The following is a 15,407-nucleotide window of genomic DNA, read 5'->3' as shown; positions in this document are numbered from 1 at the left end:
GGTTTAGTTACAACAGGAAAGTATTAAAGCGACACGGTGGCACAATGGTTAGCACTGTTGCGCCAGAACGCCAGGGTTCAACTCCGGCCTCGGGTGACTGTCTGTGTGGAGTTTGCACATTCTCCCCGTGTCTGGTAGGTTTCCTCCGGCTGTTCCAGTTTCCTCCCACACTCTAAAGATTTATACATTAGGTGGATTGGTCATACTAAATTGCCTTGGTGTCAGGGGGATTAGGAAGGTAAATACGTGGGAATATGGGTGGATGGGTTGCCTCCCTCTGCATATGATTGAAATTGTGTGGGCTGGTGAATTAGCAGTGATTAAACAGCAAGTTCCTGCACATGCAAAGTTAGTACAGATATTCACAGTATGACAAGCATGACAATTTTCTGATTTTTACCTGGCATGTAGCCCTTCCGTTCAATTTTGGCATTGAGGCTTATAGGGCCTGAGGCACAGCAGCAGCAACAAATAGTTTTCTCATCTGTAGCTACCTGTGGTGTCTGGAAAGCACAGTAAATACTTTGATTTCCATCAAGCTCAACTTTTAAATTACCTAAAAAAAAATCTCGTTATATAATTTTTAAATCAAGGTATAGTGGTTTGTCCAGAGAGTTTTATGACAGCAATCATGGGTGACGTGAAGGAGTGACAGAAATCAATGGAGATTGTGACAAAGAGAGGTCAGTGCTTTGAGTTTGGGGTTGGCTAAGTCAACAATGATTGAGCATTGTGAAAGGTTGGTGTTCGCGTGAGAGGGCAATTGCATAAGAGAGATTTATGAGGAGAGACTGACTAGGTTAGGATTGTTTTTGCTGGAGTTCAGACGAATGAGGGGGGGGATCTCATAGACACTTATAAAATTCTAACAGGACTAGACAGGGTAGATGCAGGGAGGATATTCCTGATGGTGGGGGAGTCCAGAGCCAGGGGTCACAGTCTGAGGATTCAGGGTAGACCATTTAGGACGGAGGTGAGGAGACATTTCTTCATCCAAAGAGTGGTAAGTCTGTGGAATTCATGACCACAGGAAATAGTTGATGCCAAAACTGAATAAAGCACTTGGGGCAAATGGGATAAAAGATTATGGGGAAAAAGCAGGATTAGGCTATTGAGTTGGATGATCAGCCATGACCATGATGAAATGCGGAGTAGGCTCGACGGGCCAAATGGCCTCCTCCTGCTCCTATCTTCTATGTTTCTATGAGGGGTGCTATCATTGTCAGAGGAAACATTGATGGCTTCCTTCAAGGGCCAATTGGGCTAGCATTCCTGCTTGGCCCACAATGAATGCTGGAAGTGGCACTTGGTTTGGGGAGCCAGACATTCCCCCCTTTCCCTGTCAAATATCCTGAGCTCTGGGAAATAAAGTTTAAGGAAGGCTCCCCATTGTGCTGTGGATGCCCGAGGTAAATATACCAATGCAGTGTACCATCTGTTCATGGTGTGATGTCTGGACACCATGAAGCTCTCATAATAAGTGCCAGCCTACCATGAAGTTGGGGCCACATTCCCTTATTTTTCCAGTATTAACTACCCCACCCTACTCCCGACTGTCTCCTGGCCGTCATGTGTCTGCTGGTATCAAGATTATTAATTCTACAAGAGCGGGCAATGATCCCGTATCTGGTGCGTAGATCATCAATCATTCTTCTCCTGATGGACCCTAACACTCAATCACTGATGTGAAAGGTTTCCATTTACTCACAGGAAGATTGATTGAAAAGTACAAATGAAACACTCTTTACAAAAACCCCCAGTGTATCATGAATATTTATATTGAAGTTTAAGGAAATCATTGAATTTAAAATCAATAAAGCAAATGCAATCTAAGTCTTGGTGGGGGAGGGGAGAGGGGGGTAGTAAGATTTTGATAATAATCTTTAGAGTTTGTTGTTGGTCACTGGCATCTATGAATTTCATGCTTTATCCACAATTTAAATTAAATAGTTCAATTTGAATTTTTATTCATGAGACAATAGGCAATAAGAGCAGTTGGGGTACTTTGCCGCTGTTATTTGTGAGGAGCTCCACTCAATGGTCCAATGACTCTTTCAGTTAATTAAGGTTTTTTTTTTCAATTAACTTCAAAAGAATGGTTAGAAGGTAGTTTGGAATAGTTTAGCAAGTACAATAGCTGTTTATTGACATAACCCGAAGGGCTATCATTACAACATTATCAGTTGTCGACAGCTTTCCGCAAGCTATCATTATCACAATAGGGGGGTTGTTAAGTTCAATTTGATTGACAGCTCAAAGAGGCTATTAAAGGATGAGCTGTCTTTGGTATGCATTTATATGAACAACTGTTTGTATTGTTTATGGTAAGTATGGTAAGCACTGCAAAAACATAAATGTTCTGAATGGACTTTCATTAATTATGAGTATTTCGTATTAGCCTGCAATAGATATTTAGAACTTCATTTTATCCCCTCTCAACATGGCTCCTAAGGCCTTGGCGCTGGGCAGTCTGTGTGACCACCTCCAGTTTGCATATGAGGGCAACAGACCTAAACTCATCCCGCACATTTACGAATTGCTTGCAGTTACATGTTTATTTTTTTGCTTGTTTATAAATACTGTACAACCATAATGTTCGAATTATTCTTTTGGTGATAACTTCCTCCCCCATGCCCTGCCTAATCAATATCATAATCTGCAAGTTTCCCTCCAAGCCAGTTACCATCCTGACACGGATGTATATCGGCGTTCTCTCACAGTCGCTGGGTCACTGTGGGGGTACCTACATGGACTATAGCGATTCAAAGTGACAGCACACCACCAGCTGCTCAAGAGCAATTCAGGATGAGCAATAAATGCTGTCCTAGCCAGTAGTGCCCACATCCAATGAAAGAGTGACAAAAAAAAAAGTTGTGAGGTGGTGTTTAGTGAGTGGAGAGCATGGTGCTAGCAGTTTGCAAATTGACACCTTGGTTTAGCAAGTAATTCCACAATTTACATGTATCACGTAATTCCAAAGAACTTACCAACAGTAATGGAGAGTTGATGTCAACCTGGTCATATACTGTAAACATTTCTTTCACTTTTTTTCTCATTTTCCATGGCCTGTGCAGTTTGGCTGTCATCCAATAGCTCACATTGCCATGGGCACCTTTGAAGGAGGCAGGAAGTGGTGGTCTTTCAGGGAGAAAAGGCATCATGGGGCATCAGTGTCACATTATAGAATGTCAATTTTAATTTTTTAACATCAATAGAATAATGTGCAATGCTAAAGTTATCCCAATCTTCAAATGATACTATGGGTGGATTCCCCTGCAAGCGAGAACGGAAAATTTGGCATTCCAGCCAAAACTCCATTTGCTTTCAGCCGCGGACGTGGATGGAAGATTTCAACGTAGGAGTTTGACTTCCTCCGATCAGACATTAATATACAATCCCCGCTTGATTTTGTGCTTTCCGATCCATTATATGGAAAATGAAATGAAGCACTGAAGCAGTCCATGCTAGTATTTATGCTCCACTTGAACCTCTTCCCACATTTCCTTATCCAGCTATATCAGGATAACCCCTCATTCCCTTCTACTGGATATCATTTATCTCCTATCTCCTTAATAGCATATATATCATTCATCTCACCCATTTCCTGTGGTAACAAATTCTATCTTCACTATTTCTCACATTGACAGGCTGTGGGATACCACAAGGATCAGTACTTAGGCCCCTGCTGTTCACAATATTTATCAATGGGGCGGCATGGGGGCACAGTGGTTAGCACTGCTGCCTCACAGCGCCAGGGACCCGGGTTCGATTCCCGGCTTGGGTCACTGTCTGTGTGGAGTTTGCACCTTCTCCCCATGTCTGCGTGGGTTTCCTCCGGGTGCTCCGGTTTCCTCCCACAATCTGAAAGATGTGCTGGTTAGGTGCATTGACCCGAATAGGTGCCGGAATGTGGCGATGAGGGGATTTTCACAGTAACTTAATTGCAGTGTTAATGTAAGCCTTACTTGTGACTAATAAATAAACTTTAACTTTTAACTTTGATTTGGATGTGGGGACCAAATGTAGTATTTCCAATTTCGTGAATGATACAAAGCTAGGCAGGAATGTGTGTACTGACGAAGATATAAAGCAGCTACAGGAGGATTTGGACAGACTTGTTGAGTGAGCAAGAACATAGGATTCCAGTTTAGACCTTACTTCTCTATCTGGCGAGTAATCTATTGTTTGTGCCAATATTTTTCTGAGTCAGATGTTTGCAGGTTCAATTCCTGCTGCAGTAATTCAGCATAAAACTTAGTTCAGTTCAGTAATGTTTCAAAGAACAAAGAACAGTACAGCACAGGAAACAGGCCCTTCGGCCCTCCAAGCCTGTGCCGCTCCTTGGTCCAACTAGACCAATCGTTTGTATCCCTCCATTCCCAGGCTGCTCATGTGACTATCCAGGTAAGTCTTAAACGATGTCAGCGTGCCTGCCTCCACCACCCTACTTGGCAGCGCATTCCAGGCCTCCACCACCCTCTGTGTAAAAAACGTCCCTCTGATGTCTGAGTTATACTTCGCCCCTCTCAGCTTGAGCCCGTGACCCCTCGTGATCGTCACCTCCAACCTGGGAAAAAGCTTCCCACTGTTCACCCTATCTATATATACCCTTCATAATCTTGTATACCTCTATTAGATCTCCCCTCATTCTCCGTCTTTCCAAGGAGAACAACCCCTGTCTACCCAATCTCTCCTCATAGCTAAGACCCTCCATACCAGGCAACATCCTGGTAAACCTTCTCTGCACTCTCTCCAATGCCTCCACGTCCTTCTGGTAGTGCGGCGACCAGAACTGGACGCAGTACTCCAAATGTGGCCTAACCAGCGTTCTATACAGCTGCATCATCAGACTCCAGTTTTTATTCTCTATACCCCGTCCTATAAAGGCAAGCATACCATATGCCTTCTTCACCACCTTCTCCACCTGTGTTGCCACCTTCAAGGATTTGTGGACTTGCACACCTAGGTCCCTCTGTGTTTCTATACTCCTGATGACTCTGCCATTTATTGTATAACTCCTCCCTACATTATTCCTTCCAAAATGCATCACTTCGCATTTATCCGGATTAAACTCCATCTGCCACCTCTCCGCCCAATTTTCCAGCCTATCTATATCCTGCTGTATTGCCCGACAATGCTCTTCGCAATCCGCAATTCCAGCCATCTTCGTGTCATCCGCAAACTTGCTGATTACACCAGTTACACCTTCTTCCAAATCATTTATATATATCACAAATAGCAGAGGTCCCAGTACAGAGCCCTGCGGAACACCACTGGTCACAGACCTCCAGCCGGAAAAAGACCCTTCGACCACTACCCTCTGTCTCCTATGGCCAAGCCAGTTCTCCACCCATCTCGCCACTTCTCCTTGTATCCCATGAGCCTTAACCTTCTTAACGAACCTGCCATGTGGGACTTTGTCAAATGCCTTACTGAAATCCATATAGACGACATCCACGGCCCTTCCATCATCAACCGTTTTTGTCACTTCCTCAAAAAACTCCACCAAATTTGTAAGGCACGACCTCCCTCTTACAAAACCATGCTGTCTGTCACTAATGAGATTGTTTCGTTCTAAATGCACATACATCCTGTCTCTAAGAATCCTCTCCAACAACTTCCCTACCACGGACGTCAAGCTCACCGGCCTATAATTTCCTGGGTTATCCCTGCTACCCTTCTTAAACAACGGGACCACATTCGCTATCCTCCAATCCTCAGGGACCTCACCCGTGTCCAAAGAAGCGACAAAGATTTCCGTCAGAGGCCCAGCAATTTCACCTTTCGTCTCCCTGAGCAGTCGAGGATAGATGCCATCAGGCCCTGGGGCTTTGTCAGTTTTAATGTTCCCTAAAAAACCTAACACTTCCTCTCTTGTAATGGAGATTTTCTCTAACGGGTCAACACCTCCCTCCGAGACACTCCCGGTTAACACGCCCCTCTCCTTCGTGAATACCGATGCAAAGTATTCATTTAGGATCTCCCCTATTCCCTTGGGTTCTAAGCATAATTCCCCTCCTTTGTCCCTGAGAAGTCCGATTTTCTCCCTGACAACTCTTTTGTTCCTAACGTATGAATAGAATGCCTTAGGATTCTCCTTAATCCTGCCTGCCAAGAACATCTCGTGACCTCTTTTTGCTCTTCTTAACTCCCCGTTTGAGATCTTTCCTACTCTCTCTGTATTCCTCCAGAGCAAGAAGTTTAACAACACCAGGTTAAAGTCCAACAGGTTTATTTGGTAGCAAAAGCCACACAAGCTTTCGAGGCTCTGAGCCCCTTCTTCAGGTGAGTGGGAATTCTGTTCACAAACAGAACTTATAAGACACAGACTCAATTTACATGAATAATGGTTGGAATGCGAATACTTACAACTAATCCAGTCTTTAAGAAACAAAACAATGGGAGTGGAGAGAGCATCAAGACAGGCTAAAAAGATGTGTATTGTCTCCAGACAAGACAGCCAGTGAAACTCTGCAGGTCCACGCAACTGTGGGAGTTACAAATAGTGTGACATAAATTCTGATTCTAGGATCGCATGATAAAGACTCAGGAGGAAAAAAGCAGAAATATTTATGTGAAATAGTGTGACATAAACCCAATATCCCGGTTGAGGCCATCCTTGTGTGTGCGGAACCTGGCTATCAGTTTCTGCTCCGCGACTCTGCGCTGTCGTGTGTCGCGAAGGCCGCCTTGGAGAACGCTTACCCGAATATCAGAGGCCGAATGCCCGTGACCGCTGAAGTGCTCCCCAACAGGAAGAGAACAGTCTTGCCTGGTGATTGTCGAGCGGTGTTCATTCCCGGTTAACACGCCCCTCCAGAGCTCCATCTGTTTTCAGTTGCCCGGACTTAACGTACGCCTCCCTTTTCATTTTAATCAGATCCTCAATTTCCCTGGTTATCCACGGCTCTCGAATCCTACCTTTCCTATCTTTCCTTTTTACAGGCACATGCCTATCCTGCAGCCTTATCAATAGTTCCTTAAAAGACTCCCACATGCCAGACGCGGACTTACCCTCGAACATCCTCTCCCAATCAACATCCACCAATTCCTGCCTAATCCGGCTATAGTCAGCCTTCCCCCAATTTAGCACCCTGCCCGTAGGACAGCACTCATCCTTGTCCATTACTCTCCTAAAGTTAACAGAGTTGTGGTCACTATTTGCCACATGTTCCCCTACCGAAACTTTGGCGACCTGACCGGGCATATTTCCCAGAACTAGGTCCAGTATAGCCCCCTCTCTAGTCGGGCTATCTACATACTGTTCCAAAGAACCTTCCAGTACGCATTTTACAAATTCCTCCCCGTCCGGACCCCCAGCTCTAAGCACTTTCCAGTCTGTGCCAGGGAAATTAAAGTCCCCCACTACAACAACCCTATGTTTTCTGCACCTATCCAGAATCTCCTGACATATCCTTTCCTCCACTTCCCGTGGGCTGTTGGGTGGTCTGTAGTACACCCCCAGCATAGTGACTGCACCCTTCCTGTTTCTGAGTTCCACCCACAGCGACTCAGTACATGACCCCTCTAAGTTGTCTACCCTCTGCACCGCGGTAATATGCTCCTTAGCTAATATCGCTACTCCCCCACCTTTTTTAGCCCCTCCTCTGTCTCGCCTAAAACACTTATACCCCGGAATATTCAGCTGCCAGTCCTGTCCTTCTTTTAACCAAGTTTCCGTCACCGCAACCACATCCAAATTCCGCACAAGCATCAAGACCCTAAGTTCGTCTGTTTTACCCGTTACACTCCTCGCATTGAAGCAGATGCACTCCAGACCACTTCACTTCAAACCTGACATTAAAACCGAGACCCTATTCACTTGCCAGATGGGTATTAAAAATTACATGGCATCATCTGAAGAGGAACACAGAATGTTCTCAGTGTGCTCACAAGAATTCCTTCCTCAATCAAATGCAGCAAAAGGATCTACATTCTGTTCATGGGACCTTGCTGTGTACTTACAGATTACTACCACTGCTCACATATTCATAATGACTGCACTTCAAATTAATTGACTGTCAATTAATTTGGGACATATAAGCAAAAAAAAGGAAAAAATAAACAATGAAAATGCCTGTGTTTGTGGTCATTTGAACCCACAATAAATGCATTGTCAAAAAAATGGATCTTCTAACGATAATAAAATAATAAAGCTTACAAACAATAATAACTCAGCAACAGATAGAACTACAAAAATAGGAGCAACGGGGCGGCACGGTAGCACAGTGGTTAGCACTGCTGCTTCACAGCTCCAGGGACCTGGGTTCGATTCCCGGCTTGGGTCACTGTCTGTGTGGAGTTTGCACATTCTCCTCGTGTCTGCGTGGGTTTCCTCCGGGTGCTCCGGTTTCCTCCCACAGTCCAAAGATGTGTGGGTTAGGTTGATTGGCTATGCTAAAATTGCCCCTTAGTGCCCTAAGATGCGTAGGTTAGGGGGATTAGTGGGTAAAATATGTAGGGATATGGGGGTAGGGCCTGGGTGGGATTGTGGTCGGTGCAGACTCGATGGGCCGAATGGCCTCTTTCTGTACTGTAGGGTTTCTATGATTTCTATGATTTCTAACTAAAACACAGGCCTTACTTGCAGGACACTCTCTTGCAGACTGAAAAGCCCTCCAAAACCCGCACATGCTCAGACATCTCAACATAGCATTCCAGCTTAGACCTTCCTTCTCTATTTGTTGAGTAATCTATTGTGATCAGTAAGTTTGCGGACGACACAAAATTGGCAGGACTTGCAGATCGTGAGGAGCATTGTCAGAAGCTACAGAAGGATATAGATAGGCTGGAAATTTGGGCAAAGAAATGGCAGATGGAATTCAATCCTGATAAATGCGAAGTGATGTATTTTGGTAGAAATAATGTAGGGAGGAGCTATACGATAAATGGCAGAACCATAAAGGGTGTAGATACGCAGAGGGACCTGGGTGTGCAAGTCCACAGATCCTTGAAGGTGACGTCACAGGTGGAGAAGGTGGTGAAGAAGGCATATGGCATGCTTGCCTTTATAGGATGGGGCATAGAGTATAAAAGTTGGGGTCTGATGTTGCAGATGTATAGAACGTTGGTTCGACTGCATTTGGAATACTGCGTCCAGTTCTGGTCGCCACACTACCAGAAGGACGTGGAAGCTTTGGAGAGAGTACAGAGGAGGTTTACCAGGATGTTGCCTGGTATGGAGGGGCTTAGTTATGAGGAGAGATTGGGTAAACTGGGGTTGTTCTCCCTGGAAAGACGGAGGATGAGGGGAGACTTAATAGAGGTGTATAAAATTATGAAAGGCATAGATAGGGTGAACGGTGGGAAGCTTTTCCCCAGGTCGGTGGTGACGTTCACGAGGGGTCATAGGTTCAAGGTGAAGGGGGGGAGGTTTAACACAGATATCAGAAGGACATATTTTACACAGAGGGCGGTGAGGATCTGGAATACGCTGCCAGGCAAGGTGGTGGAGGCGGACACACTGGGAACGTTTAAGACTTATCTAGATAGCCATATGAACGCAGTGGGAATGGAGGGATACAAAAGAATGGTCTAGTTTGGACCAGGGAGCAGCACGGGCTTGGAGGGCTGAAGGGCCTGTTCCTGTGCTGTATTGTTCTCTGTTCTTTGTTCTATTGGTTGTGCCAATTCTTTTCGGAGTCAGATGTTTGCAGGTTCAATTCCTGCTGCAGTAATTCAGCATAAAACTTAGCTCCGTTCAGTAGTGTTTCAAATCTGACATTAAAACCAGTAAAACAATTACATTAGAGAATAGGCCTATCACAACACTGTACTCAGAATGATACTCTGTATTAGAATTACAATGGAATTACATAACGTATGGTGAGAGAGCAATGGGGACGCATTTGTTTATTTAAATTCATGTACGTTACTGTTGGGAAGCTGTGTGGGCAATACAGGTATTTATCAAAATCAAACAAAATTGAATCATGGCTTAATCATAACGCACATATTGGAATCAGGTGGATGTAGCTTCAAACGCCATTTATACCCAATGATTGAGCAATATGGTCAGCAGGTTCTCAAAAATCACACTGCAGCACACAAAGAACGCACATTTCCAAGATGCAATAGTAGGCGCAAGGGAGCCATTCTGAACTGCACCTTAAGGACACCCAACAAAAGACCCAGAAGAAAGATTCCCCAGTATAGACAGAGCCTCTTAAAAAAAACGTGTATAACTGGGGCTGCACGAACAGAGAGACCTGGGGGTTTTAAGAGTATTGAAGGCGGTGGAGCATGTTAGAAAAGTGGTTAGAACGGCATATGGGAATCTGGAATTTATAAATAGAGCCGATTATAGAGCCGAAGAAGTGAGATAATGAAGGACCTTTATAAAACACTAGTTTGGTTTCAATTGGAATATTCGGTCTAATTCTGGGCATTGAATCTCAGAAAGGATGTGAAAGCCTCATAGAGGTTGCAGAAAAGATTTATGAAAATGGTTCCAGGGATGAGGGACTTCAGTTACGTGGACAGATCAGAGAAGTTGGGGTTTGTAGGGAAAATTAAGAGGCAATTTAATAAATGTGCCCAAAATTAGGAGGGGCCCAGACAAAGTAGATAGAGAGAAGCTGTTCACATTGGTAGAAAGATCAAGAACCAGAGGACACCAATTTTAGAGGATTGGCAAAAGGATCAACAGCGACCTGAATGAAAACTCTTTAAAATCGGCGAATGCATGGAAACACAATTACCTGCAAGTTTCCCTCCAAGTCATGTGCCCTCCTGACTTGGAACTATATCATCGTTCCTTCACTGTTGTTGGGTCAGGGTTCTGGAACTCCCTTTCTAACAGTACTGTGGGTGCACCTACACCACATGCACTGCAACAATTCAAGAGGGCAGCTGAGCAACACCTTCTGAAGGGAAATTAGGAAAAAATGCTGGGCTAGCCAGTGACACCCACATCCCATGTACAAATTTGAAAAGAAGAATGATTAGGATCTGGAGTGCACTGCCTGACATTGTGGCTGAGGCAGCTTCACAGGGGAATTGGATAAGCAGAGGAAGAGAAAAAGTTTGCACATATGCAGCGGAAAGCAACCTAGTTGAATTGGTCCTGCTGGTGTGGATATGACAGGCTGGATAACTTCCTTCCGTGTTGCAGCCATTCTCTGATTCTAATTAGATAGACGGCTAAATGGACCAATCTAAAATGCAATCAGTACTATATTAAATTACACTTATACCAACTTACGTTTGTGGAAGTATAAGGCTGAATGGATATTCATGTCTGCCGGGCGGTAGAACGGTAACTTGGTCAGAACCATCTGGAAAAAAAGCAAATGTTAATGAGTTAGTCATTTAGAAATATCAAAAAAAGTCATGTCATGAACTACACAGGAATAAATTATGCAAGCACACAACTGGTGGGATTGCTGTCTCTCAAGTAGTCCTTTAGAAAATATTGTTGTAGGTAAATAATACCTCTGAGACTAGTTGTGAGTCAAAGTACAGTGGTTTATTTTCACAAGCTTGTGGGAGAAGTCCGATTCCTAACATGGTCTCCAGACTTCTCACCAAATACAGGTTAAGAGCAAATATTTATATTTATATTTATATTTTTGCCCCTGGTCACCTCCGCATTTTCTCACGATTATTGCTGCCTCGGCGGTTCCATCCTTCGCGTAGTCCATGTAATCATAGCCATCTCAAGGCTGTCTGTTCTGTCGCCTCTATGTGGCAGACATAAGTTTGCACAAACAAGTTAACTGAAGTACAGGGGCCTATATAACAATTTATATCAGTAAGGATGAATAGTATATAATGAATATATATGAATCTATTATTATACGATCACAGAAGGCATGCATGTAAGCTCCACCGTGTTAAACAGAAGTACATAATATAAAAGAACACAAAATGGAGACTAGCTTATACTAGCTGGGTTAGCCACATTCCTGAACACAATTAGCTGGGAAAATCATAAGCTTGTGTACAACAGCAAGGACAGCTACTTCTCTTATCTGTTTCTGGATACACGAAAACAAGTTCTACAGACACGAAAACAAGTTCTACAATGCCTTTTACAAATCTCTAAGTATTACAAAATTCATTAACCCGTTCCCGTCTTCAATATGTACTACTGTGCTCCTAATGCAGGATTGCAGCTGATTTTAAAATTCTCAGAGTGATCAGTTTTTAATCGGGGTATTAAGGGTTATGGAGAGAAGGCAGGAAAGTGAACTTAATGAAGTTAGATCAGCCATGATGTTATCAAATGCCAGAAAAGGCTTGAAGGACTGAATGGCCTACCTGTATTCCTATTTCTTTTGGTCTTAAAATCTTTGTCTTTGAGTCCTGCTCAGGGTCTTTAACCCTTTGCAAACCTCAGTAAAGTGCCCTGAAAGCTTTGCCAAGTGAAAGCAGAATAAGCATCAACATTATTGCTGCTGTTGTTATTATGATGCTTGCAATTCCCTTAGTGAATTAATCTAATGTTAAACTTCACTCCATTCACAAACCATAAGAAGGGATAACAATTGCTGGTACATTTATGGGCCAGACTCTTTGTTATTTGATACTAATGGATGTTGAAGTGATGCCAGAACAACTGCTCGCTCTGGCACTCATTCAGCAATTCTTGAGGCTGAAGGATTTAAAAACGTGGCCTTGAGTTTTACAGAGACAACTTTGCCACTTTAATGTAATTTTCCTACTCTCCTCTTCCTTGTGGCATCTTCCGTCGTTGGACGGGCCATCAATTCCAAAGTCTGCTGAAAGTACTTTGTAGTTATTACTGGATGGTTGTTTATGTGCATCAGCTTTTCCTTTGTATCACTGCTTTATGTTTAGCATTGTTGAGGCTGGAGATTCACCACATGGAAAACTGATCGCGGGCTGTATTCTTTCAGACACAGACAGATGGAACATTTAGACCAGTTTACGGCACATCCCCTTTACCAACAGGGATTGAACAGAGATATGCAGTGATATAGAAAGAAGCTTCAGCTGCCACATGCACTTGTGAAAAGTTTGCAGCTTCTGTTTGTGACCTCCAACTCAAGCTGGAGCCAAACCTCAAAGCTTTAGTGACACTCTCAAATTCCAAGGAGTTGGCAAAACGCTTCCATCAGTACAAAGTTTATTATTTATTTATTAGTGTCACAAGTAGGCTCACATTAACACTGCAATGAAGTTACTGTGAAAATCCCCTCGTCACCACACTCCGGTGCCTGCTTGGGTACACTGAGGGAGAATTTAGCATGACCAATGCACCTAACCAGCATGCCTTTCGGACGCTGGGAGGAAACTGGAGACTGGGGGAAACCCACGCAGACATGGGGAGGATGTGCAAACTCCACACAGACAGTGACCCAAGCCAAAAACCGAACCTGCATTCGGAGCAGGCAGAGAGGGGAGCGATTTTGGAGAGGAGAGCTGGAAGATAAGCTGAGTTTATTTTAACTTACTTTTTTTGAGCTTTTCTTTTCAGAGCAGCAGGAAACCGGAAGTCGGCCGTGGGGAGACCTGGGTAATTTTGTTTCACCCAATAAATTTGAGGAAACCCGAAACACTAAACGTAAAGTGTCTCCCACCCTCCCTCCTCCTCTAACCTAAAAAAAAGACTCTTATTATCTTGTTGGGAGTTTGGGTGGAGAGGATGGCAGTTAGGGCAGTTCAATGCTCCTCTTGCAGGATGTGGGAGGTAATGGTAAGGGACACCATTAGTGACCCTGCTGACTTCACCTGTGGGAGGTGCACCCAGCTCCAGCTCCTCACAGACTGCCTTAGGGAATTGGAGCTGGAACTGGATGAACTTCGGATCATTCGGGAGGCAGAGGGGGTGATAGATAGCAGTTATCGGGAGTTGGTAACACATAAAAATGAAGCTAGCTGGGTGACAGTGAGGAGAGGGGAGGGGAGGAAGCAGTCAGTGCAGGGATCCCCTGTGGTTGTTCCCCTCCAAAATAAGTATACCGTTTTGGATACTGTGGGGGGGATGACCTTCCAGGGGTAAGCCATGGTGACCAGGTCTCTGGCACGGAGTCGGGCTCTGTGGCTCAGAAGGGAAAGGGGGAGAATAGGAGAGCAATAGTAGTGGGGGACTCAATAGTTAGAGGCACAGGCAGGCGGTTCTGTGGGCATGAACGAGACTCCAGGATGGTAGTCTGCCTCCCTGGTGCCAGGGTCCTGGATGTCTCTGAGCAGGGAGAAAGCATCCTAAAAAGGGAGGGTAATCAGACAGACGTCATCGTCCACATTGGTACAAATGACGGAGGCAGAAAGAGCAGGGAGGTCCTGCAGGAGCAATTTAGGAAGTTAGGTAGAAGGCTAAAAAGTAGGACCTCTAGGGTAGCAATCTCTGGATTACTCCCCGTGCCACGTGCTAGTGAGGCTAGGAACAGGGAGATTGTGCAGCTGAACACGTGGCTAAAGAACTGGTGCAGGAGGGAGGGTTTCAGATTCGTGGATCACTGGGAAGTCTTCCGGGGAGGATGGGACCTGCACAAGAAGGACGGGTTACACCTGAACTGGAGGGGCACCAATATCCTGGCTGGGAGGTTTGCTAGTGTGGTTCGGGTGGGCTTAAACTAATGTGGCAGGGGGGTGGGGATCAGAACAATAGGTCAGCAAGCGTAGAGACTGGGGACGAGCACGGGGCCAAGACAAGGCTACCTAAGAGGAAGAGCAATCTGGGGGAGGATGGACTCAGTGGGCCTGGAGGTCTGGAGTGCATCTGCTTCAATGCAAGGAGCGCAACGGGCAAGACAGATGAACTTAGAGCCTTAATGCTTGCGCGGAACTTGGATATGGTTGCAGCAACGGAGACTTGGTTAAAAGGACAGGACTGGCAGCTGAATATTCCGGGGTATACGTGTTTTAGGCGAGACAGAGGAGGGGCTAGAAGAGGTGGGGGAGTAGCAGTACTGGTTAGGGAGCATATTACAGCGGTACAGAGGGTGGACAATTTAGAAGTATCATGTAACGAGATACTGTGGGTATAGCTCAGAAACAGGAAGGGCACAGTCACTATGCTGAGGATATACTACAGGCCTCCCAACAGCCCACGGGAAGTTGAGGAACGGATATGTAAGGAGATTCTGGACAGGTGTAGAAAAAATAGGGTTGTTGTAGTGGGAGACTTTTATTTCCCTCATATAGACTGGAAATCCCTTAGGGCTGAGGGTCTGGACGGGGAGGAATTTGTAAAATGTGTCCACGAAGGTTCTTTGGAACAATATGTTGATAGTCCAACTAGAGAGGGGGCTATACTGGACCTAGTACTGGGGAATGAGCCCGGTCAGGTCATCAAAGTTTCAGTGGGGGAACATGTGGCAAATAGTGACCACAATTCTGTAAACTTTCGGACAGTCATGGAAAAGGATGAGTGTTGTCCTATGGGTAAGGTGCTGAATTGGTGTAAGGCTAACTACAGCCGAATTAGGCAGGATTTGGTG

General features: G+C 44.8%; 1 protein-coding gene across 2 annotated transcripts in view; it reads right to left on the bottom strand.

The window, feature by feature from the left end:
• The window catches only part of LOC144495016 (arrestin domain-containing protein 3-like), a 53,722-nt gene that overhangs the window by 14,466 nt on the left and 23,849 nt on the right, over positions 1–15,407 (bottom strand). For both annotated transcript variants that reach the window (XM_078214791.1, XM_078214793.1), the window contains exons 2-4: positions 11,204–11,276; positions 2,988–3,138; positions 401–503 (exon numbers count right to left, since the gene is read on the bottom strand). In XM_078214791.1, the coding sequence (XP_078070917.1) occupies positions 401–503; positions 2,988–3,138; positions 11,204–11,276 (327 nt within the window). The remainder of the gene's footprint in view (positions 1–400; positions 504–2,987; positions 3,139–11,203; positions 11,277–15,407) is intronic.

This window comes from Mustelus asterias, chromosome 6 (genome assembly GCF_964213995.1).
Source record: "Mustelus asterias chromosome 6, sMusAst1.hap1.1, whole genome shotgun sequence".
Lineage (NCBI taxonomy): Eukaryota > Metazoa > Chordata > Chondrichthyes > Carcharhiniformes > Triakidae > Mustelus > Mustelus asterias.
The sequence above is the reverse complement of the archived record's forward strand: the minus strand, read 5'-3'. Positions and strand labels throughout refer to the sequence as shown.